The sequence below is a fragment of the Drosophila serrata genome, unplaced genomic scaffold (assembly GCF_035046125.1).
Source record: "Drosophila serrata isolate PLE 108 unplaced genomic scaffold, ASM3504612v1 contig_243, whole genome shotgun sequence".
Taxonomy (NCBI): Eukaryota; Metazoa; Arthropoda; class Insecta; order Diptera; family Drosophilidae; genus Drosophila; species Drosophila serrata.
This window is the reverse complement of record NW_028257141.1, coordinates 114,643-137,564: the sequence shown is the minus strand read 5'-3', so window position 1 is coordinate 137,564 and position 22,922 is coordinate 114,643. Positions and strand designations below refer to the sequence as shown.

Sequence of the window (22,922 nt, the reverse complement as noted above, 5' to 3'; positions counted from 1 at the left end):
ATCGACATGACATCATTGCACGAGTTTTTAAGTAAGTGATTAAAGTACTTATGGGTGAAATCGTTAAGCGGAAGGGTTTTGGTGGAGTTCGTTGTTGGATGTACTCGATCGAATAGCAGAAACGTGGCTTTCCACTCGCACATATTCTGCTTTGGATGCTCGACAAGATCCGACCAAATCAAATTGATGCAATTTTTTCCAAGTACTGCGGAGCTGCGTTTCGTTGTAACAACGAACATGAAGCATGGAAAACGGAAAATGCACAAATTGTTTTGCCCGTCCATTTGTGTCTGACACAATCAGTAGACATGACGGATATCTATTGTAACGGCGTTGCTCTCCAAATGATAACGGTAGGTGAATAACGGTCACTAACGGAGATGATGTCAATAAGAGCTGGAGCGTTCCATATTGTGCGTTTTTGTTGAAAACTCACTGAAAATGTACTGCAATATTGAGTACTACAACTCAATAAAATCCATCAAATACGTTTGCAAATATGTGAACAAAGGAAGCAACATGGCTATGTTTGTCATTGAAGATCCGCATGCAAACGATGAGTTGACAACATTTTAACTTGGACGTTAGGAGGCTATTGGGTGGCTGTTTTGATTTCCGATTCTTAAACATAACCCGACATTTCAATTATCGGTTTACTTGGAAAACAGACATCGCGTGTACTTTACGTGCGGCATGTCTGCATTCGACATTGGAAATGCCACCAGGAAACCGCTCAATGCACGATGCATTCAATCGCGAGTTTTAACGGCATCTAGACTATGATCGAGATGAACCGGGCCTCTTTTAAAGGCAGGGAAAAACAAGAAAGGAAGCTAAATTCAGCTCGCCGAAGGTTATATACCCTTGCAGATAGAACTTCCATTACTAGGAATCCATTTAATATAAATTATATATATTTATGTTAAAAAACAATGAAGTAATACCTGCTTTCATTTCATTCACCTATACATATTATATTTACAGTTTTACATTCACAGATTTGCATTTTTCCTCTACATCTTACGATCGATTGTATGGCACCTTTATGATATAATCCTCCTATTTTCCTACAATTTGACACAAAATTTAAGACTTATATATAATGACTATATCTCAAATATGATTAAATTCTGTTGAAAACCGAAAATGTTACAATTTTTTTTGTAATAATTTTCCGATCATTCCTATGGAAGCTATATGATACTGTCGTCCGATCCGGCCCGTTCCGACATATATAGAGGGCTAACTACAAAGTTTCATTTATATATGTAACTTCAAAACTGATACACCAGTTTGCGTAAAAACAGACAGAGGGACAGATGGACAGATGGACAGACGGACATGGCTCGGTTGTTGATGCTGATCAAGAATATATGTACCTTATATGGTCGGAGGTGCCTCCTTCACTGCGTTGCAAACTTCTGACTGAAATTATAATACCCTGCAAGGGTATAAAAAAGTGTACGATTAGCTGATTAAGGTTATTGACGATGAAATGGAAGGAATTTACTGTCTCGATGCTCCCGATTGGACTGCAAAGACATTCGTCATTTCGCTTATTCTGACAACTACTTGGTTAAGATCATAAATAGCGTTGGCTGTTGCATCATCTGGTATTGCTGCCATATTGTTGGAAGACGATCAAACTGCACATTCCGCATTAAAGCTTGCCTTCGGCTGAAATTCCAACCTGCAAAATTGATGCAAGAATGTTAAACTTAGAAGATGATTCAAGATTATTTGGTGAGGGTTTGATATTGCTGCAAAATTTATAGCTGCTGATGAGGTTAATAGCTGCTGATGAGGTTAATAATCGTTTTATTAGTGGTGTCAAGTCAGAAATTGAAATTGACCACGAAAAAAATCAAGACAACTGCTTGCGCTTAGCAATGGTAATATTCTTGTTGATGTTTCGACAGGATTGATATCGTTCCCGGCAAATTTTTACATCGAAGAATAAAGACGACGAAAAGCTCGCTTGATAGCTGCTGGGAAATTAGTACAATTAAAAATTTAGTTTTTCAGTTTCCAACAGAATAATATAATATATATATATATATATATTTGAATATATATATATATTTGAATAAATATATAGCCATTTTATATTATTCTACAATTTTGTGTAAAATTTTATCAAAATCGGACTACTATATCATATAGCTCCCATAGGAACGATCGAGAACTTAATACAATTTAAAATTATAATAATAATGGACGTTGATGCACTACGGTCAGTACACTCAAGTGGTCCGTATGACACCTGGCACGTGCCTGTTTGGGTTAGGTGTTAGTAGGCGCGATGGGAAATATGGGACAGAACACGAGGAAATTGACTACCGGCGCGCTGCCAGGTTGTTTGCTTGCGTGTTTACTAAGTGTGTTAGTATTAAAGATTTTAATTTGGGAAGACTATCTACGTTGGAGATTAGTGTGTTCAAATAATTAAATTTCCACATAAGACTCTAAAAGGTTAATGCAGTTCAAAGGAGGTTCTACAGTGGCACAACCCTAGTGGTATATAAGATCTAGTACTTCTATGTTATTTCCACATCAACATGGATAAGGTTATAAATAAAGGTTATTCCTAGCATCATTTTATTATGCTGCACGGGTGCCGTCGTCGACACAGACTCGGAGCTGGAGAGCGTGTAGCTCATCAAAGTGGAGGAAGAGAGACTTATCCGCTCGCCGGAACCTGGCACCAGCTCCCCGCGCAGGGACGGGCCGAAACGGTCAAGGCTCTCAATGTGCAGAGACGGCTCCAGGACGAGGCGTCCCTCTCGTCGTTTTTGTCGTATCTCGGCCAACATTCTTTTGACCTCCTGTGCTCGCTCTTACTTAGACATTTCTTGTTGGCTGTGTGTTTGAAATGGTCATGTATCCTTTTCCAGATCGCGTTTAGGGAGATCGGGATTTCAATGTCCGTGCTGAGCTCTGCAGAGCCTACACGGGCTAGTTCGTCTGCTTTTTCGTTCCCTGGGATCTCGTTGTGTCCCGGTACCCAGGTTACTTGTACATCATTTTTCTCAGCAAGTCTATTAAGGGCCTTCTTGCATTTTGCCACTAGTCGTGAGTTTGTTTTCACGGCAGCTAGGGATTTGATAGCCGCTTGGGTATCCGAGTAGATCCGAACTTTGGTGTCACTATGCTCTCACCGTAAGGAGAGTTCGGCTGCTTCCCTTATGGCTAGAAGCTCAGCCTGAAAGACCGACGCTGAGTCCGAGAGATTGAATGCCTTCACTGCGTTGCAAACTTCGTACCGAAATTATAATACCCTGCAAGTTTATAAAATCTTGTTATAAGGCATGTGGTTCAAAACGAAAAGAACTATTGCCGATTTTCCAACGGGCTATAGTCGAGATTTTGGGTAAGGTACCAAGAAAATTATTAATAATTAATTGTCGTGTCTTCTATTTTATATTAATCGAAGCCGAATTGACCTCGAATCTGGAAAGCCTAGAATATTCAATTATTTTTGTAATCTCCATATGATACGCATTTAAAGTAAAAAAATGGTTAAAATGAAATAATATATTTTTCTCTTAAAAGGCTTAACATATAACACATTATTAACTGCATTATTGGTGCTAAGATGGATTTAGGGTGATTTGCAAATTTGCAAAATTCAAGCGATTCGCACGGGACAAATAAAAATAGGTAAAAACAACTTTTTAACGTGACGTGCCCCACGATTTTATTTTAGTCTAGTCTATGCATATGTTTATAATACCCACGACTGTATCTATTTTATTATTTAGTTTTTAGTACATCTATCTTAAACATTGCAATGTATGTCACCAAAATCCAAAGTGTATACAAAATTTCAGATAAATCGGTTGACAGGAAGAGGGTGAAATTTGAATTACTAAATTTGACCCAAGAATAAATAAAACAAACGGGGTGAGCTAAATAAAACCGTTTAAAAACGGAAGTAACTTTTGAGGTTGACCAATTCAAACACCAATTTTTGCCGATCCAGAGGCAATATTTTAATGCAACTATTTTAATTAAAAATAATTACTGGTTTTTGGAAAAACTACGCGCACTTTTTTTTTTATTCAATTATGAAATAGATTCTCACGGGGCCAATTAAAACTTCACGGATATTACTAATCGCATATGGCATTTTGCATTTTATTTCAACTCGTTGCATTCTCTGTGTTATTTTAGAAATCAAAAGTCGAAGCAAAATGCCTCTGTCCAGGAAATTGGTATCAAATTGTAGTGACTTTTTCATCAAAATAACAAAAAATTGGGTTTACGTGAGTTTGCAATAAAAATTTTAGAAATGTATTAGAAAACCTGGCGAACTCCGTTTCGCCACCAGATGGCTTCGATTTATGTAACATTTCATTTGGTGATTTTTTATTTATATTATATTTGAACATAATGGATCCAGTTTAATTTTTCCACAATCCAACCGTTTCTCTTTTGAACTTCAACGCATTGCAATATCGGCATATAGTCGTCATTGTTATCTTAATTGTCATCATCACTGTTGTTCCCAGTGGGATCATATTGAAATGCCAATCGAATGTATGATGCCAATGATCTTCGTGTCCTCACGCGTTGTCTCAATAGGGCATTTTCTTTTATTATATTTTGTCTTTCTTCGCTTATGTTCAGTGAATACACTTGTTGATAATGATGTTCGTTCGCACTTCGTCCTTTTGGGCTATAGCCTCAAATAACTATAATAACTATAATAAACACATTTCAGCTTACCCTCTTGAAGACAAATGCCTACATTTTATTTATTTTTTTGTTTTCAATTAAAATGTTGGGAAACATTTACTTGATATATTGGTTTGTAGTAAGTGCTATACACAGCGATGGATATCCCGCTTTTCTGTCGGACGGGATAAAAAGTATTCTATGCCCGTCTCCTGGCTCTAAGTTACCTCCCTACCAATTTTCACCCAAATCTGTTCTGTCGTTCTTGAGTTATAAGTGGTGTAACAGACACGACTTTCTTTTATATCTACATATATGGAAAATAAAAATTTGTCCAATCTGACTATTTTTTTTTATGTAACTACATACATACATAAGCAAGTGTGTGTCTGCGGTGGACCTTTCTTTGGAAATGCCCATACTTCGTTATTTATTGATTTATATGTTTAGTTTTTTTTTTATTATGAATGGAAGTTTTAATGTGGGAGGAGGAGGCACATGCCACATGTCATTAATAGGCCAAATTCATAAACTTTTCATTAATGTGCCAATTTATCTGATAAATAAATAATAGTTTAAAGGGCAACTATCTGTAAGGGGAGAATTATGAAAATATAGAAAAATCAAACACCCCACGCTTTTAACTCTGAATTTAGTGATCTTGTTTATAATTATATACTATTTCTCTGAATTTAATAAATTTGTTTGTAATTATAAATTATTTTCTTCTTTTTAGTTCGGTTTATTTAAAAGCGTCTTTTTTTAGTTTTTTTAAACTATTATTTATTTTATATTCTTTAGTGTGGGTACCTATAAACGTGTTTTTTCTATTTTCTAAGCTATCAGTTATTTTTCGTACTTTGGATCTATCAATAAACCATTTTTGCGGACATGTAATTATGAAATATCTTACGAACTATTTTGTAATCTCATTATTTCATTTAAGTCCTCATTGTTGCATGGGGCTTTTAGATTTATCTTTGAGCAATCAAGTTCTTCAATGCGAATACCGTCTAAGGTTCTTACACGACTATGTGCTACATAAGCTTGTCCAGCAGGCATGCGCAGATCGCGCGCTAGATATGTCTCTCTTATTCTTTTACGGAGGATCTATAAAAGAATTTATCAATTCTGACTATCCTAATCAGGATAATGAAAATTTTTTATCAAATTATTGCATTGTCATCGGTCCTTGAGAAGTATGTTTCAAGTTTATCAGTTATTAGGAAGCCCTTGACAATAGTGTTCAAAGATTCCGTTACATACATACATACATCCCGAACTAATAAAAGCGTATTAAAAAAGGTCAAAATGTATAAATCTTACATAAATAAAAAATTGTGGACACAATTCTGTAACCAAACTGCAGTTTACAGTATTGTCGAACGTCAAATCCTATAAACTTAAAACTTCTGGTAAAAGACATGAATACTATACAAAAGTATTATAAAATCAATTTAAATTTATTTTTGTATTTAATTTTTACTGTAACATTTGTTTGCTAAAATGATTGCCGCCTTTATGCATTTATAGTCATGCGTTATATCTGGAGAATCCGGGGCTGGAAAAACTGAAACCACAAAGTTTATATTACAGTACTTATGTACAATTACAACAAACGTTTCTTCATGGATGCAACAGCAAATTTTGGAAGCGAACACTGTTTTGGAAGCTTTCGGTAAGTTTGACGTAAGATAATTTGGTTACTTCTTAAAATAAATTGTTTCGAGGTAGACGGTTTTTTTTATGTAATATAAAATTGCAATTAACTGTTTAGATATTTGAAGTAGACTCAAGGTTTTGTTCTGTAATCGTTAAAATCAGAGATAGGTTTTGTCTTAAACCAACTGTAATAAATAAATTGAAATTAATGTTGAATATTGAATGTTTGATAGCAATCTTAAAACAAATTATCAAATGGTTTATAGATTTTTACTCGATACCCCCAGGGCATTATAATTTGGTACTATAGCAGCATCACCAGGCGGGTCGATCTACCCATGTCCGTTTGTCCTTCTGCTTGTCTCCGTCCGTAGAAAACAACAGGCCTCATGGACTTTATTAAGTATGCTTGGTGTCAGACGCATGTCACGTTTGCACTAAAAATCGGTCACGTCCTAATCTGTCCTCATCAATCATTTGTAAATCAGAATTTTGGTGTGAAATTAATTACAGCAATTTCATATTATCCTAAAAGTTTATATAAAACTAGCTGTACCCTGCCACGTTTCTCTGTGGCATATTGTGGTTAAGAGGGCACTCCTGAATACATCAAGGTTATGGCAACAGCATCTTCCTGGCATAAGGTAAAGAAGGCAGTCAGAGTTGTCGTAGGCGGATTCAGGACTCTTTCTTGCACATTTAGTTCTGTGAAATAGACACGTTGACCATTCTCCAAATTGACTGCCAAGTGAACTACAGCTGGATAGCGTTCATGAATGGGGAACGAAAAAATTCTCCATGCAGCCTCGTTGCTGCTTATGTATCTTCCAGCCTGGTATTGAGAGATTTCATCGACAACTCGTACTGCATTGCTGTCACCATTTTCTGGCTGAACACCAAAAACTGCCATATCGCTGCCTTTATTCACGTACTTGCAGTTATATTTAATCGATTTCACGGAATTGCAATATTCTACGTTGATGTGCGCTTTGTATGACTTTGACAATAGTGGTGAGTATGGAACCACCCAACGATTGTCTACCTCAATATCATCTTATGTTTAAAGTTGCCGAAGTCCCTCCATCTTCAGTTGACCGTCTCCTATACAGAGGATATCCATCGTCCCCTGTTACGGTGTTGGCTGTAAATGCTCGAGGATATCGCTTGAAACACTTCCCGTCTACCATTCATGGTGAACATGGGTTGAGGGTACCACATGGGCCATGGATCATGTTCTTGATGACAACTTCATGCAAATCCGTATCAACCTCGGCCCGTGGAATCTCAGCGCATATAACATCGTCGATTTCGTCTGGAGTAATTTTATCATACAGCCAAATCAGTATGTGCGCATGCGGCAATCCTCTTTTCTGCCATTCTACTGAATACATCCAGCACCGCACAGATCCAAAAACTCCATGTTTCACAATGAAATCCATCACTGACTTGAGCTTTTGCCTGAAAACACGGGTTGTGATGTCATGCCTATCCCTATATGATTGTCCAGGAAATAACAGCTATACTGTCTCGTCCCAAGCTGGATTGCATGTGAAGGTGATAAATAAATCTGGACGGCCGTAGCAACGAACATATGCCATGGCATCTTGAGCATATTCATGCATGTGGCGTGGACTACCTATGTATGAGGATGGCAAAATCGTGAGCTTTCCAACGTTGGTTGTATTACGGTCATTCATCACAGCATCCCGCAAATGGATATATTCCTCGGACCGAAGTTTCGTCTGATTCAATCGAAGGAGCCTGACAGTATATGCAGACCTGATGCATCCGGCCAATAACGACATTGCGATTCGAGCTGTAATCAACAGTTGGATTATATCTGAATGCAAGACGATTGTGTTGCAGGTTTTGATCTGCTGCAAGCTGTAAACGCGCTTCAGCTACCCTTGCCCTGTCGCGTTCATTATTTTGAGAGTGAATCAAATCGATTGCTGTAGAACGCGACTGCCTAACTCTCAATCGTTTTCTCTCAAGCCTATCTGCTCGTCTTTCTGCTGATTCCTCGTTGTGCATCTGCATTGCTTTCAGCCGCTCAGTCTCTCGGAGGCCCCTTCTTCGTCAGTCATATTCGTAATCTTACGTCTGTTTGCTTCTGTATTGCGAGTACGAAGACCCAAACTCGACTTCTTGGGTGGCATGACTTCGTTTCTTACTGAACCTGAACAAAAAAAAAAATTTTTATCTCCAATTTCTTCTTTCAATATGTTTTGAATGTTTGACAGGAAATGCTTTGATTCAGCTGGCTGCCTATAGAGGGCGCAGCAGTAGGGGCACGGGGAAACGCGAACAAAAATTGGATATATTCGCAAATGCATATAAGCTATCAACATCAAAAGTAGACAATAACCGAGCTGGAACCTCAACGCATGTTGTGTAAAAATTTGGGCTTAAACGGCTCAGAACTTTTCAAGTTTCTTCTTTCAATATGTTTTGAATGTTTGACAGAAAATGCTTCGATACAGCTGGCTGCCTGTAGAGGGCGCAGCAGTATGGGCACGGGGAAACGCTAAAAAAATTGATATATTCGCAACCGCAGATAAGCTATCAACATTAAAAGTAGACAATAACCGAGCTGAAACCTCAACGCATGTTGTGTAAAAATTTGGGCTTAAACGGTTCAGAACTTTTCAAGTCTATGAAGGAAGTAGACACGAACAGAGCATTTATATATATATAGATTTTATGAAATTCGGACTACTATTTCAAATAGCTCCCCTAGGAACGATCGAGAAATTAATACAATTAAAAATAATATCTTTTTTAGTTTAATATTATTCAAAATTTTTCTTTTTTTAATTTTGTGAAAATCGGACGACTATATCATATAGGTGCCATACAAACGATCGTTAGAGGGAAAAGGTAAATCTGTGACTGTAAAACTGTAAATATATTATATAGATATAGGTGAATCAAATTATAGCATGTATTAGTTCATTACATAAATATATATAATTTATATTGTATTAATTCCTAGTCATCGAAGTTCTAACTGCAAGAGGCGTGTCGATGTTAGCTTCCTTTCTTGTTTTCCATTCTTATTAGTGTATAATAGTTCCGAACGGGCTGTATTGCAGAACAAAATAATAAAGCTGTCGTAATAAAAATAACTTTATCAGTTTTTAAGGAGAATAATCATGTTAGACGAGCACAATTAACCATTGCCGGTTTCATACAATCACATTACATTTGCACTTTAAATGCTATAGCCACTTATGTTTATTATTATTGTTTTGAGGAGGGCATTAATTTATGCCACCTATTAAGCGAATTGATTTAGCGAGGGGTTTGTTTTGTGTTGGCGTAAAATTAGTTATGTTTTAATTTGTGTGTGCTTGTGTGTGGTTTGGTTACAAAGTTTTTGTGTGTTTTTAGTTTCAACGTAAGTGAGCGAATGAATCGAGAGAATAGATAAGCCATTCAGAAGAGCTGCGGCGGAAGATCTTTCATGCCGGCTTATGAGGTGGAAAGCTTCTGCCGCAGCTGATCGCTTGTTTACAAATAATGATTTAAAACATGCTAATATTAAATCTGCTGCTTCTGCTCCCGACATGCTCCCCCCGCTGGATGCGGCACGCTGCCAGATGAGGTGGTTTCCAGGGGTAGAACAGCTATTTTGCCAACAGCCCTTTTTATTAGGCCGGTGGCTGTCCGAATGACAGCGACACGGGCCACACCGTCAGCTCCATGGATAATGCTCTCCACTCTGCCAAGGCGCCATTGAAGCGGAGGGATGTTGTCCTCCTTGAGCACCACAATGCTATGCGGTAGGATGTTGGGCCTTGATGCACGCCATTTCCCACGTTCTTGTAAAAGCGAGAGGTAGCTGGTACTCCACTTCCGCCAGATGATTTGCTGAATTTGGCAAACTCGTTGCCAGCGGCTCAGCCGATCGATGCTGAGGTGCGTGATGTCGGGCTCCTCGATTGTGGCGAAAGAAGACCCAATCAAAAAGTGACCAGGTGTAAGGACATCCAAATCGTTAGGGTTTTCTGAAATTGGACAGAGCGGTCGAGAGTTAAGCATCGCTGAAATTTCATAGACTAAAGTGCGAAGCTCATTGAATGCGAGAATAGTGTTGCCAACGACCCGATGAAAGTGATATTTTGCAGATTTGACGGCAGCCTCCCATAGGCCGCCGAAATGAGGCGAACGAGGGGGAATAAATTGCCATTTGATCCCGATGGAAACGAAGGCCTGCTGAAGATCGCTGTTTTGAGGGTCGGCGAGAAACAGTTGCCTCAGTTCCAGCAGCTCGTTTTTGGCTCCAACGAAGTTTGTAGCGTTATCGGACCATATTGTGCCAGGCTTGCCCCTTAGGCTTATGAAGCGCTTGAGGGCAGCAATGAATGAAGCCGCAGACAAATCCTCCACCAGCTCCAAATGGCAGGCTTTAGTGGCGAAGCAAACAAATATTGCGATATAGCATTTGACGGGTGGCCGGTTTCTGACTTCAGACTTGGAGTAGAAAGGACCACAGAAGTCGATGAGTGAAGAAATTTCAAATGATAGTGAGCTATGATTGCTGACGTGACTGGATGATCCTTGGGAAGCAAAATTGGGTGTTTTGCATCATAATCCAATAATGAATTCTGCAGCCGACCGCCAACTCGAATAAGTCCCGATTCATCGCAGATTGGATGCAGCGAGTACAGCTTGCTTTTTGAGGAAATCTGCCTTTCGGATTGCAGGGCCTTATACTCCTCAGCAAAGTTGATGAGCTGGATTCCCTTGATGAGCAGATGCGTGCCTCCCTTGATGTCGTCTACTGTAAGAGGTCCTCGCCGTCGTGGCTCATCCTTGGCTTTTAGCATTAGGAACCGATGTATGTAGCCAAAGACTCGCTGCAGCTTTCCAAAACAATTTTGAAACTTGCAGCCATACGAAATATCCTGGCTTTGCGTCAGCACCAGCGCGAGGCGGCGGCGTTCAGGCACATCTACTAGAGTAGGCGTATGAGGCGGCCAGCAAGCTTCGTCTGTCCGCAGGAATGGTGGGCCCTCACGCCACAACGTCGAATCCAAAAGTTCGAGCGGAGTACATCCTCCGGATAATATGTCAGCCGGGTTGTAGTGGGTCGATATATGATGCCAAGCCATATCCTTGGTCCTTTCTTGAATCTGCGCGATTCTGTTGGAGACAAAAATGTTAAAGTCTGATGGGGCCTGGCGAATCCAAGAGAGCACAATTGTTGAGTCAGACCAACATTGATATGTGCAAGGCTGAGAAATGGCATTAGCGATGTTGTGGATGAGTTCGGATAGCAATAGAGCTGCGCATAATTCAAGTTTGGGTATGGTTATTGTTTTAAGCGGCGAGACTCTAGACTTGGAGCAAAGCAAATGTGATGAGTAGGTGCCCCCTGTTTCGGAGCGCACATAAATATAGGCACCATATGCCGCCAAGCTTGCATCACAAAATCCATGAATTTCCAAAGATGAGTCAGATTGCATGATGAAGCGAGGAAATTTTAAATGGCTGACTGCCGAGATTTGCGCGGAGTGTTCCAACCATAAGGAATGCAAAGATTGTGGCAAAGTCTCATCCCAGTCGAGCTTATCTTTCCACAGGATTTGCAGGAATATTTAGATCCTGGTTATAATGGGCGCTATAAGACCTAGGGAATCGTAGAATTTGGCTACGGCTGATAAAATAGAGCGCTTGGTAGCTGGCTTGTCTGCTACATTTCCAGAGAATCCAAAAAGCAAATTATCGGAACTTGTATCCCAGTATAGGCCAAGTGTTTTGGCGACGTCAGTCCCATCACTGAATTTGAGCATTTTCTCGCGATCAGCCTCAAGTTCTCCTTCAAGCGCGGCCGGCTCATTGGAGCACCATTTACGAATTAGAAATAGGCCTTTTGCAAGTAACGATTTAACCTGCTGCCGGATATAAACGACCTCTTCGATCGAGTCGCCTCCAGAAATAAGGTCGTCAACATAAAAGTCCCTACGCACGATCTTGGCTGCCACAGGAAAATCCTTCTCCTCATCATAGGAGAGCTGCTGCATAGCACGAATTGCTAGGAATGCAGCAGGCTTAGTGCCATAAGTGACGGTGTCCAAGGTGTATATTTTAATTTCTTCGCTTGGACTATCACGCCAGAGGATGCATTGGAGCAGATTATCAGGTTCGGTGACACTCACACAGCGATACATTTTGCAGATGTCGCCGCATAGTGCCACTTTACAGAATCTGAACCGAACCAAAGTGCTGAAGATTTTAGGCTGAATGGAGGGACCAGCAAAGAGCAACTCGTTTAAAGAGTATCCAGACGAAGACTTGGCAGAACCATCGAAGACTACCCTGAGTTTGGTAGTCGAGCTGTCCAATTTGTGAACGCAGTGGTGGGGCAAATAATATTGCGGCAAAGCTGACTGCTTGCAAGAGAGCGACATATGGCCTAAATCGATATACTCCTTTATAAAGGCAATATATTGAGCCTTGAGATTAGGATTTCTAGCCCATTTGGATTCCAAGGATTTGAATCGCTGCGAAGCACGATGGTATGAATCTCCTAGCATATCGAGACTAGTCTTTGCGGGCAATCGAACTGAATATTAGCCTGACTCAAGCCGAGAATAAGATTGAGCAAATAAATTCTCGCACAAGGCGTCCTCATCAGTTGGAGCAGATGACGATCCACAATAGCTGTCAATTTCCCAAAACCGTTTGACAAGGTCCGGCAACGATTCAGTTTCCAATTGTACATCGTGCTCAACTGACAATGCGGGAAGAGAAGAGTGTTTATGGGCCGGCGAAGATATGCCACCGGATACTACCCAACCCAATCTAGTTTTTTGCAAGGAGGGAAGGTGAACGGCCAGCCGTATCTGCCCAACACAAAGCAGGTCGAAGAAGATTTCAGGTCCTATAAGAATGTCAATCCTTTGACTTTTATGAAAGAGCGGATCGGCGAGGAATAAATTGCTGGGGATGTTCCATTCTGAAGAGTTTAGGTCGAAATGCGGCTGATAATTTGTGATGGTGGTAGTCATTATTGCAGCGAATGATGTTCGGTAACCTTTGTTGCGAGATTGTACAATAATATCTACCGCCTTATCAGCCATGAGTGAAGACTCTCCTATACCTGAGATGCATGTATTTAAGCGACGAGTTGACAGTTGCAATTGATGAGCGAGTCGAGAAGTAATGAAATTAATTTGCGATGCAGAGTCGAGCAAGGCTCTGCAGGGCACCATTATGCCGGAACGATTTCGGACATATATGATGGCAGTGGCAAGAAGCACATAATCAAATTGATGATCTACCGAGGCTTTAGGTGGGGGTGAATTTGGCGAAGCAGAAATGAGCGAGGCACTATTTTGAGGAGCAGAAGTGGATGTGGGCTGCGAGGGTGATGAAGCAGGATTTGACTCCAAATGTAGCAATGTATGATGCTTAGAGCGACAATGCCTGCAGTTCCCAGCTTTGCACTGCTGCAGGCTGTGGCCTTTACGCAGGCAATTTAGGCAAAGATGTAGCCTTTTTGCTTCTTTGTAGCGTAATGTGGGACTCAAGGCAATAAATTGTGGACATTTCGAAATAAAGTGATCCTTAGAATCACACAAAATACATAATGAGGTGTAGGATGATGCGGTGCAAGCGTTTTGGACATTTTTATTTATAGTTTTTCCCACCTGGTTGCTAGGTGTGTGGGTTACCATAGCATTTTCTATGTTTTCCATCATCCGACATCTCTTCTCCAAAAAGGCAGCCATATCCGTCCATTTTAGCAGCTTATTGGTAGGCAATCCCTCTTCCCACTTCTCCTGGGTATGCTGATCCAGTTTGGAGGACACCAGGGATATGAGCATTCCATCCGCAATCTCCTGGGTGGTTGCCATTGTGTTAAGGGCTCGCAGATGAGAGTTGATGCCGTCGCTCAATTGCCGCAAACTCCTTGCCGACCCTTTTACCACACTAGAAAGCCTGAAAATAGATCGTATGTGCCCCTGAAAATGCAAAAGTTTGTTATCAAACCTAGCAGTCAATAGGTCGACTGCCTTCTCATAATTGGCCTCTGTTGGCTCCAGCGAGCGAATTGTGTCTAACGCGGGTCCATCCAAACAGGAGCGTAGATGCTGGAATTTTTCCAAATTGGTCAGGTCCTCGTTGTTGCCGATGACTGTAGTGTACATAGCGTAGAAATCTGGCCAGTCCATATAAGCGCCTCCAAATCGTGGCAGCTTAAACTCAGGCAGCCTAGTGGCCCGGACACCAGCCCTGGAGGTTGAAGCCTGCTCGATGTTGAAATTTGGGAGTGCAGTCGAATTTATCACTGACACTCGGCGGAGTTTTGCTAGTTCGCGAGATATTTTGGATTTCACCGCACAATAAATGTTTAGAAATTTTGCACGCACATCACTAGCCAGCTCAAGTAGATTGAGCCTTTCGACAGCTGTTTGAGATTTATCAAAATTATCTTGCATTTGTTCAATAAGCTCAAGCCTGACTTGAAGGTCGGCCTCATCAAAATGAGACGCCTCTTCTGAACCGAAAAAGTCATTTAAAGCCACTAGCTGTCGAAAAACCGAGTCCGCTTTGGCTTTATAAAAGTCAAAATCACTATTGGCCCCGGATGGGCACGCAGTAACCGAATCATTCTCTGCCATTTTATTTTCAAAAAGAGTATTCAAATGTCACCTTGGGTTTGCGACCGATGCAGCTGTACCAAACGCAGAGAATAGAGAACGAAAGAATAGCGGAGCCAAGCTTGGCGTTCACTGACCGCGAGCTAACGGTTCTATCGGACCACCAAAACCAACAGCACAAACACAATTTGCACGAGAAGTATATAAAAGGGCTGCAACTATATGCTAGTGCACAAATATATAAAGAGATGCTATGTACTCGAATGTACCGATAAAGTTCAATAGCGATGCAACGATATGCAATTGTATTGTGTGAGCATACGAACTATATATAAGCACTTTTCACCTTTTATTTTAACGAAAACGATTTTTTACGCGATCACGTCGGGGTCACCAAATGTTTTGAGGAGGACATTAATTTATGCCACCTATTAAGCGAATTGATTTAGCGAGGGGTTTGTTTTGTGTTGGCGTAAAATTAGTTATGTTTTAATTTGTGTGTGCTTGTGTGTGGTTTGGTTACAAAGTTTTTGTGTGTTTTTAGTTTCAACGTAAGTGAGCGAATGAATCGAGAGAATAGATAAGCCAAACAGAAGAGCTGCGGCGGAAGAGCTTTCATGCCGGCTTATGAGGTGGAAAGCTTCTGCCGCAGCTGATCGCTTGTTTACAAATAATGATTTAAAACATGCTAATATTAAATCTGCTGCTTCTGCTCCCGACAATTATTATAATTTCAGTCAGAAGTTTGGAATGCAGTGAAGGAGTCATCATCAACGGCCGAGTCAATCTAGCCATGTCCATCTGTCCGTCTGAATGTCTCTCTGTTTTGAAGCTATCTGAATGAAACTGCAGCCAGTCTTCTATATACTCGCAATCATATATATCATATAATATTATATAGCTGTCATAAGAATGATCTAAAATTTGTTTGCCGATTTATATTATTCAAAAATTTTAATTAAAATTTTATGCAAATCGCACAACTTTTTCAGTTTTCAACAGATTTTCATACAATTTATCTAGATAGTCATTTTATGTAATTCTAGATTTTCGGTGTTCATTTTATGCGAATCAGACGACTATATCACAAAGCTGATATACAAACGATTGTTAGATATAGAGTGAGAGCTCCAGCACGTGCATTTATTATAGACACACCTGGACTTATATATAACAAGAAAAGAAGCTAACTTTGGCACGCCGAAGTTTATTACCCTTGCAGATAGAACTGCGATGACTTGGAATCCATACAATATAAATTATATATATTTATGTTAAAAAAAACAATGAAGTAATACCTGCTTTCATTTCATTCACCTATACATAATATGTTTGCAGTTTTATATTCACAGATTTGCATTTTCTCTACATCTAATGATCGTTTGTATGGCACCTTTATGATATAATAGTCAGATTTTCATCATTTTGACACAAAATTTAAGACTAATATAAAATGTCAATATCTAAAATTTGATGAAAATGTGTGCAAAACTGAAAATGTTATAATTTTTAATTGTATTAATTTCTCGATCGTTCCTATGGGAGCTATTTGATATATAAGTCAGATTTTTATAAAATGTTACACAAAAGTGCAAAGTAATATAAAATGGCTATATCTTAAATTTCATTCAATTCTGTTGAAAACTGAAAAAGTTATAATTTTTAATTTTAATTTAATTGTAATTTCTCGATCGTTTCTATGGGAGCTATAGAATATAGTAGTCCGATTTTCATAAAATTTTACACAAAATTGTAGAATGATATGAAATGGCTATATAGTTTGCGTAGAAACGGACAGACGGACAGACGCACAGAAGGACAGAAGGACAGAAGGACAGAAGGACAGAAGGACAGAAGGACAGGCGGACAGACGGACATGGATAGATCGACTCGGCTGTTGATCCTGATCAAGAATATATACATATACTTTATATGGTCGGAAGTGCCTCCTTCACTGCGTTGCAAACTTTTGACTGAAATTATAATACCCTGCAAGGGTATAAAAATGTATTCTCTTTTGGCACTAAACGTGGTAACAGATGAAAACTTTTGTTACAGGACTTACCGTCACCTAAAAACGGAAAAAATTTAAATGCTCGGTCCACTTTAGAAAAACTTGAGATTAAAACTGTACCTCAAGTCCTATTGATTGCATGCACCATATTGAATTAGTTAAGTTTTGTGCAGAAATTTGTATTAAAAATTGTTTTTGAAAAAATAAATAAACAAACATACAAAAAATATCCCAATGTTTTAAGCCTCTTAAAACTAGCCTTCGAAACCCAAGAACATTAGATGGTTTACCGCGGTGAAATTCCACAGAATTTCTGCAATTCCCTTTGTACAAAGGCAATGTAGATCTTAGAGATGCAATAGCTGTCATACAAACGATCGATAAATATAGTGGAAAATGCAAAACTGTAAATGTAAACCAATAAATTTAATACGAGGTGTGTTCAAAAATTAAGGTGACTCGTATGTATGTATAGGTGGATAAAATGGAAGCATTCATTATATCAATGTTTTTTAAATAAATATGTATAATTAATATTGTATTAATTCCAAGTGATCGAATTAAAATCTGCAAGGGTATACAAACGGCGTACCGAAATTAGATTCCTTTCTTGTTTTATGTTGCCAACAAAATGTCGACGTGTACAGAAAGGCTTAAGCAGCAAAGTGTTGTTGCTTAAGTCTGTGGATAGTACGTGTTATGGCGACCATGGGTCCCAGTGCTTTCCACATATGTATATCGAGCCTCTGGTTACAGTATATGGAAGGTTACAGTGGTGAGGCCCATTACTGCGGCCTCCAATTAGAGCTAAGCTCCTTTTTGTTCCACTCCCTCTGTTTGTTGTTGTTATTCACTATCAGTACCATCCAGAGTCAGCAAGGAAACCTAGGATTGCTGAAACTTTCAGCTTTCCTATGTTTCTCAGTGACTCCATCTGGTAGGCACCAGAGTGGCGAAATCTGATGTGGTTTAGCGCTGGGCAGAAACAGAGCAGATGTTCCGGTGTCTCTTGCTCTGTATGTTGCCTACAGCTTCTACAGATTGCGTTGTATGGCAGTCCCAACTTCATTGCGTGCGAACCGATCGCCCAATGTCCCATGGTGAATGCCGTAAACCTGCTAATATCCCGCTTGCTGTTGGATAGTAGTTCCCTGGTTCGTTTCTTGTCGTACCTCGGCCAACATTCCCTTGACCTTCTGTGATCGCTCTTACTTTACCATTCTTAATTAGCTATCTGCCTAAAGTGGTCATGGATCCTTGTCTGGATCGCGTTTAGGGAGATCGGTAATTCGAAGTCAGAACTTAGCCCCGCCGAGCCTGGACGGGCTAGTTCGTCTGCCCTCTCATTTCCTGGGATCTCGTTGTGTCCCGGTACCCATGTTACTTGTACCTTATTTTTGTCGGCAAGTCTATTGAGGGCCTTGCATTCTGCCACTAGTCGTGAGTTCGTTTTCACGGCAGCTAGGGATTTAATAGCCGCTTGGCCATCCGAGTAGATCCGCACTCTGGTGTCCCTGAGGCCCTGCCTGAAGGAAAGTTCGACTGCTTCCCTTATGGCTTGTAACTCAACCTGAAAGACCGTCGCTGAGTTAGAGAGATTGAAAGCCTTTTCGATTCCCAAATTTTCAGCGTAGATCCCAGCCCCTACGCCGCAGCTCATTTTTGAGCCATCGGTGTAGAGGGACACCTCGTTCTCCACTACTACTCTGCCCCTACTCCAGTCTTCCCTTGATGGATATGATGTCGAGAATGCGTTCCCCAATTTCATTTCCGACTACATGATCGGTCTTTACGTCTGTGTTAATGCCGCTGCTTCCAAGGATCTTGCCGTGCCCGGCGCCGTAGTCCCTCCAGCAATTGCTCGCCTTGAGTCTTACTGCGCTCTGTGCCGCAGTGACCTTAACGAACAGCTCTATCGGCATTATATTCAGGATAGCGTTGAACGCAGCCGCGGGGCATGAGCGCATCGCACCCACTGCCCCCGCACTCGCTACCCGTTGCATCCGTGTCAGCTTCGTTCTGTTGTAAGCCCTAGTTAGTGCCGGCCACCATACTAGGGCTCCGTATGTTAAAATTGGCCGTACCACTGCAGTGTAGAGCCATAGAATTATCTTTGGGTGCAGTCCCCATTTGTTCCCAAACATTGTCCTGCAAGAGTAGAATGCGATGCTTGCTTTCCTTACTCTTTCTGCAATGTTATCTTTCCATGAGAGCTTTTTATCCAGAATAACTCCTAGATACTTCGCTCGCTCCGATAGTTTTAGCTCCATGCCGCTAATACTGGGCATGTTGAAGGGAGGTATCTTAGTTCTTCGTGTGAAGAGCATAAGTTCCGTTTTAGTGGGGTTGATACCTAGTCCGCAGGTTTCTGCCCATTTGTTTAAACGACCTAGCGCACCCGTCATTATATCGCTAATAACGTCAGGGTATGGTCCTGATACTAGCAGTACTACGTCGTCCGCGTATGCAACTGCTTTGACTCCACCCGTATTGAGATCTGTCAATATGGCGTTCATATTTGTGAGCCAGAGTAGGGGCGATAGTACCCCGCCCTGAGGTGTGCCACTCTTCACAGTCCGCGTGAGGTGAGTGCCACTCAGTTCGGCTGTGATCGTCCTGCTCTTTAGAATGACTCCGATCCACTCTCTGATGCCTCTTTCAATACCTAGCAAGTTGAGGGAGCCCAGGATAGAGTAAGGGTTCACGTTATTGAACGCGCCTTCGATGTCTAGGAAGGCTGCCATCGTGTATTGTTTGTGTTGTAATGTCTTCTCGACATGATGTACAACTAGGTGTAGCGCTGTTTCCGATGATTTTCCTCTGCGGTACGCATGCTGCGCATCCGAGAGTTGATGTCCTTCCAGAGGCTCTGGGATGTGGACGTCCAGGAGTCTCTCTAGTGTCTTCAGGGCGAAGGAGGTGAGACTTATCGGTCTATAATCCTTTGCTAGGATATGCCCCCTTCTGCCCGGTTTCGGTATAAAAATGACTCTGGTGACTCCTCAATTGTCGTCGTAGCAGAGCCGTCTGCTCTGTTGATCAGGGTAGGGCTTATGTGCCCTTTGGCGAGGATTTTGTTTACTCTCGCCGAGTCCTTCATGCCTTTTAGGACTCGCAGTGGTTTTGCCAGGACTCTTTCTTGGCCTTGAATACTGCCTTCTTGAAAATTTTTTGTGCCTCTTTGTATGTTCCCCAATCCCAGGTTACATAGCTGTGGTTAAAGAACTTTCTCGCGCTCTTTCTGAGCTCGCTTAGTTCCTTTGTCCACCACGGTGGGTATTGCTTCTTCGAGAATGTTAGCTTACAAGTCTTTTTGAATGCGTTGTTCAGAATATTTGTTAGGTCTTCAACCTCCTTGCCGAGTGCCTTTGCAGTGGATATAGTCTTGATCCTCCTGCCGTTTACTTTAGATTGGACAATTTCGCTGAAATTGTTCCAATCCGTCTTACGGGGGTTTCTTCTTGGCACTTGTTTCTTTGGTCTGGTCTGTATCTATGGTCTGAGAAGGAGTGTTCTGTTGATACCCTCCAGTTCTCGACCCTGTAATTATTTTGTTCTATATGTAATGTAAGGTCTAACACCTCTTCCCAACCTTAAAACTTTTCCGTGCTCGGAAAGATGAAGGTCACGTACTACCCTTATTACATATCTTAATAACTCACCTCTTTCGTTAGTCTCCGAACTCCCCCAGAGCGTGTGCCTCGCATTCGCATCACACCCGAGCACTAGGGTTGTCTTCATCACTTCCACCCATTGCAGCAGCTTGACTACCGGCTCAGGTGGGGCCGGCTCGTCATGGGCCATGTACGCCGATGATATGATGACTCCGCTCCCATCCGCCGCCACGAATCTGGCCACTGCTAGGTCAGGTGTGCTAAGATTGGGACAGAGAAAAGCATTAAAAAGATTCTTAATTACAATGGAAACTCTCGACCTACCATTCGAATTTTGCACAGTAGTGTGTATCCTTGGATTCTCAGTCCAGCGACTTGCCCGTCCCTGGTCCAAGGCTCCTGTATCAAACCGATGTCGATATCCCTCTCCCTTAGAAGGATCGTGAGATTAGCTGAAGCGTGCGAGCTGCGCTTCAGGTTAATCTGCACGATTCTCGACATCGATATTGGTGGGGGTGGCGTAGGGAGATTTGTCGTCGATGACCATGTCGTCCAACAATTTGTTGGTGTCATCGACCTCCTCCAGAATCTCGTCCGGCTCGGCCAAGAAGACCTTTATCTTGGCCTTCCTGATGCCGTACCGGACCTTGTTGTCATTTGCCTCCAGCTTGGGCATACAGCGCTGGTTTATTAGCAGGAGGAAAGGCTGGCTCGCCTTCATTTCCTGCTCTGCTCTGAGGATGGTCCAGTCCTCTGTATGGATGTCTGGGCCTTCAGACAGGCGATCACCCTCGCATGGTTAGTTTGGCCCTTTGGTAACCAAATGCGAGCTCTGGGTCTTCTTGGAATCTTCCTGGCGTGGACTAGCCTAATCTTAAGGCCAGCCCATGTGTCGCTAATCTTAGCCACACACTCCGCCAGGAAGCTTCGGGAGAACCCGTCGTCGCACCTGATGACCCGGTGCCCTCTGACCACGTCTGAGGAGTCGAAGGAGGGGATGGGGCCGGTCGGCCTGCTAACCAACCTGTCGGTCACCATGTCGGCCAACTTGGGCTCGATCTCCTCCCACTTCTCCGACAGCAGGCGACCGTCGTCATGGAGCTCGTCCACCAGTGCCACCAGTGCAGTACTTATTAAATTCCGCTATCTCCGCAAGGAATTTGGCCTTGTCCTCGGCATCCCGAAGGTCAGTTTTGCTCTCAGCCTCGTTCTTGGCTATCTTGCCGAGAACGAAGCGGGCTCTGTTGACCCTCGCTCGTCTCTGATGGTGAGACATTTTCGCCATCTCTGAGGTGGTGCCCAGCTGAGCCGCACCGGTTTGTTTAGATTGGGGAGTGCTACTCGCAATCCCCTCGGATTGCGACTCTTCTTCGTCGGTCTCCGATACAATGTGAGATGCAGCGACCAGTCTCGGCCTCTGCATCTCCTTCTCGTCCTTCGTTGACAGTTTATGGGGTTTATCCTCTCCCGGGAGTTCCGAAGCTCGCTTTGTTGCATTCATCTCAATTCATGAACGCCCGCTTTGCTCGACCTGGCAAGCGCAGCGGGCCAGAGGGGGTTTGGGGCTTTGAAAACAGGTCGACCGCAGCTTCGCCCCAAAACTGCGGCAAGGCCACTTATGACCCAGGGTTGCCTGGCCCTGGGAAGGCTCCGTGCAGACACAGCTGGATTTGCCCCTCAGCTGCGAACCTGGAAGTCAGTGTGCACGGGTCGCATCACACACCTGACTTGAGGGGAGGCTGATTAAAGACTGCCTAGGCCCGCCCGACTACAATTGGTCAGCATCCCCGGTCGAGCCTCGACTGGGGACCTGCTTCCAGCTGCCCTCGCTTGGATAATTTATGGCCGTACCACTGCAGTTCTGTTCTGTTCTAGTGGGGTTGATACCTAGTTCGCAGGTTTCTGCCCATTTGTTTAAACGACCTAGCGCACCCGTCACTATTTCGCTAATAACGTCGTCTGCGTATGCAACTGCTTTAACTCCACTCGTATTGAGATCTGTCAATATGGCGTTTATATTTGTGAGCCAGAGTAGGGGCGATAGTACCCCGCCCTGAGGTGTGCCTCTCTTCACAGTCCGCGTGAGGTGATTGCCACTCAGTTCGGCTGTGATCGTCCTGCTCTTTAGCATGACCCCGATCCACTCTCTGATGCCTCTCTCAATACCTAACAAGGATAGAGTCGGGGTTCACGTTATTAAACGCGTCTTCGATGTCTAGGAAGGCTGCCATCGTGTATTGTTTGTGTTGTAATGTCTTCTCGACATGATGTACAACTACGTGTAGCGCTGTTTCCGTTGATTTTCCTCTGCGATACGCATGCTGCGCATCCGAGAGTTGATGT

At 42.1% G+C, this 22,922-nt stretch overlaps 2 protein-coding genes across 2 annotated transcripts in view; one reads left to right on the top strand and one right to left on the bottom strand.

Annotated features, from left to right (window-relative positions):
- The window catches only part of LOC110187879 (unconventional myosin-VIIa-like), a 159,931-nt gene that overhangs the window by 53,711 nt on the left and 83,298 nt on the right, over positions 1-22,922 (top strand). The window contains exon 4 of the mRNA XM_086832044.1: positions 6,211-6,355. Within this exon, the coding sequence (XP_086688170.1) occupies positions 6,211-6,355 (145 nt within the window). The remainder of the gene's footprint in view (positions 1-6,210; positions 6,356-22,922) is intronic.
- On the bottom strand, positions 9,591-15,672 carry LOC147643863 (uncharacterized). Its single transcript, XM_086832041.1, has 2 exons — positions 13,998-15,672; positions 9,591-10,349 (listed from the first exon to the last, which is right to left on the bottom strand). Exons 1-2 carry the CDS (start codon positions 14,970-14,972, stop codon positions 10,305-10,307), a joined length of 1,020 nt encoding a protein of 339 aa, XP_086688167.1. The 5' UTR covers positions 14,973-15,672; the 3' UTR covers positions 9,591-10,304.

Bases quoted from the DNA above. Each gene is read 5' to 3' on its own strand.
- LOC147643863 (XM_086832041.1), bottom strand. From the start codon at position 14,972: ATGGCAGAGAATGATTCGGTTACTGCGTGCCCATCCGGGGCCAATAGT. The intron at 10,350-13,997 runs GTGGGAAAAACT...GTCCAATTTCAG, and splicing joins CCCACACACCTAGCAACCAG to AAAACCCTAACGATTTGGAT.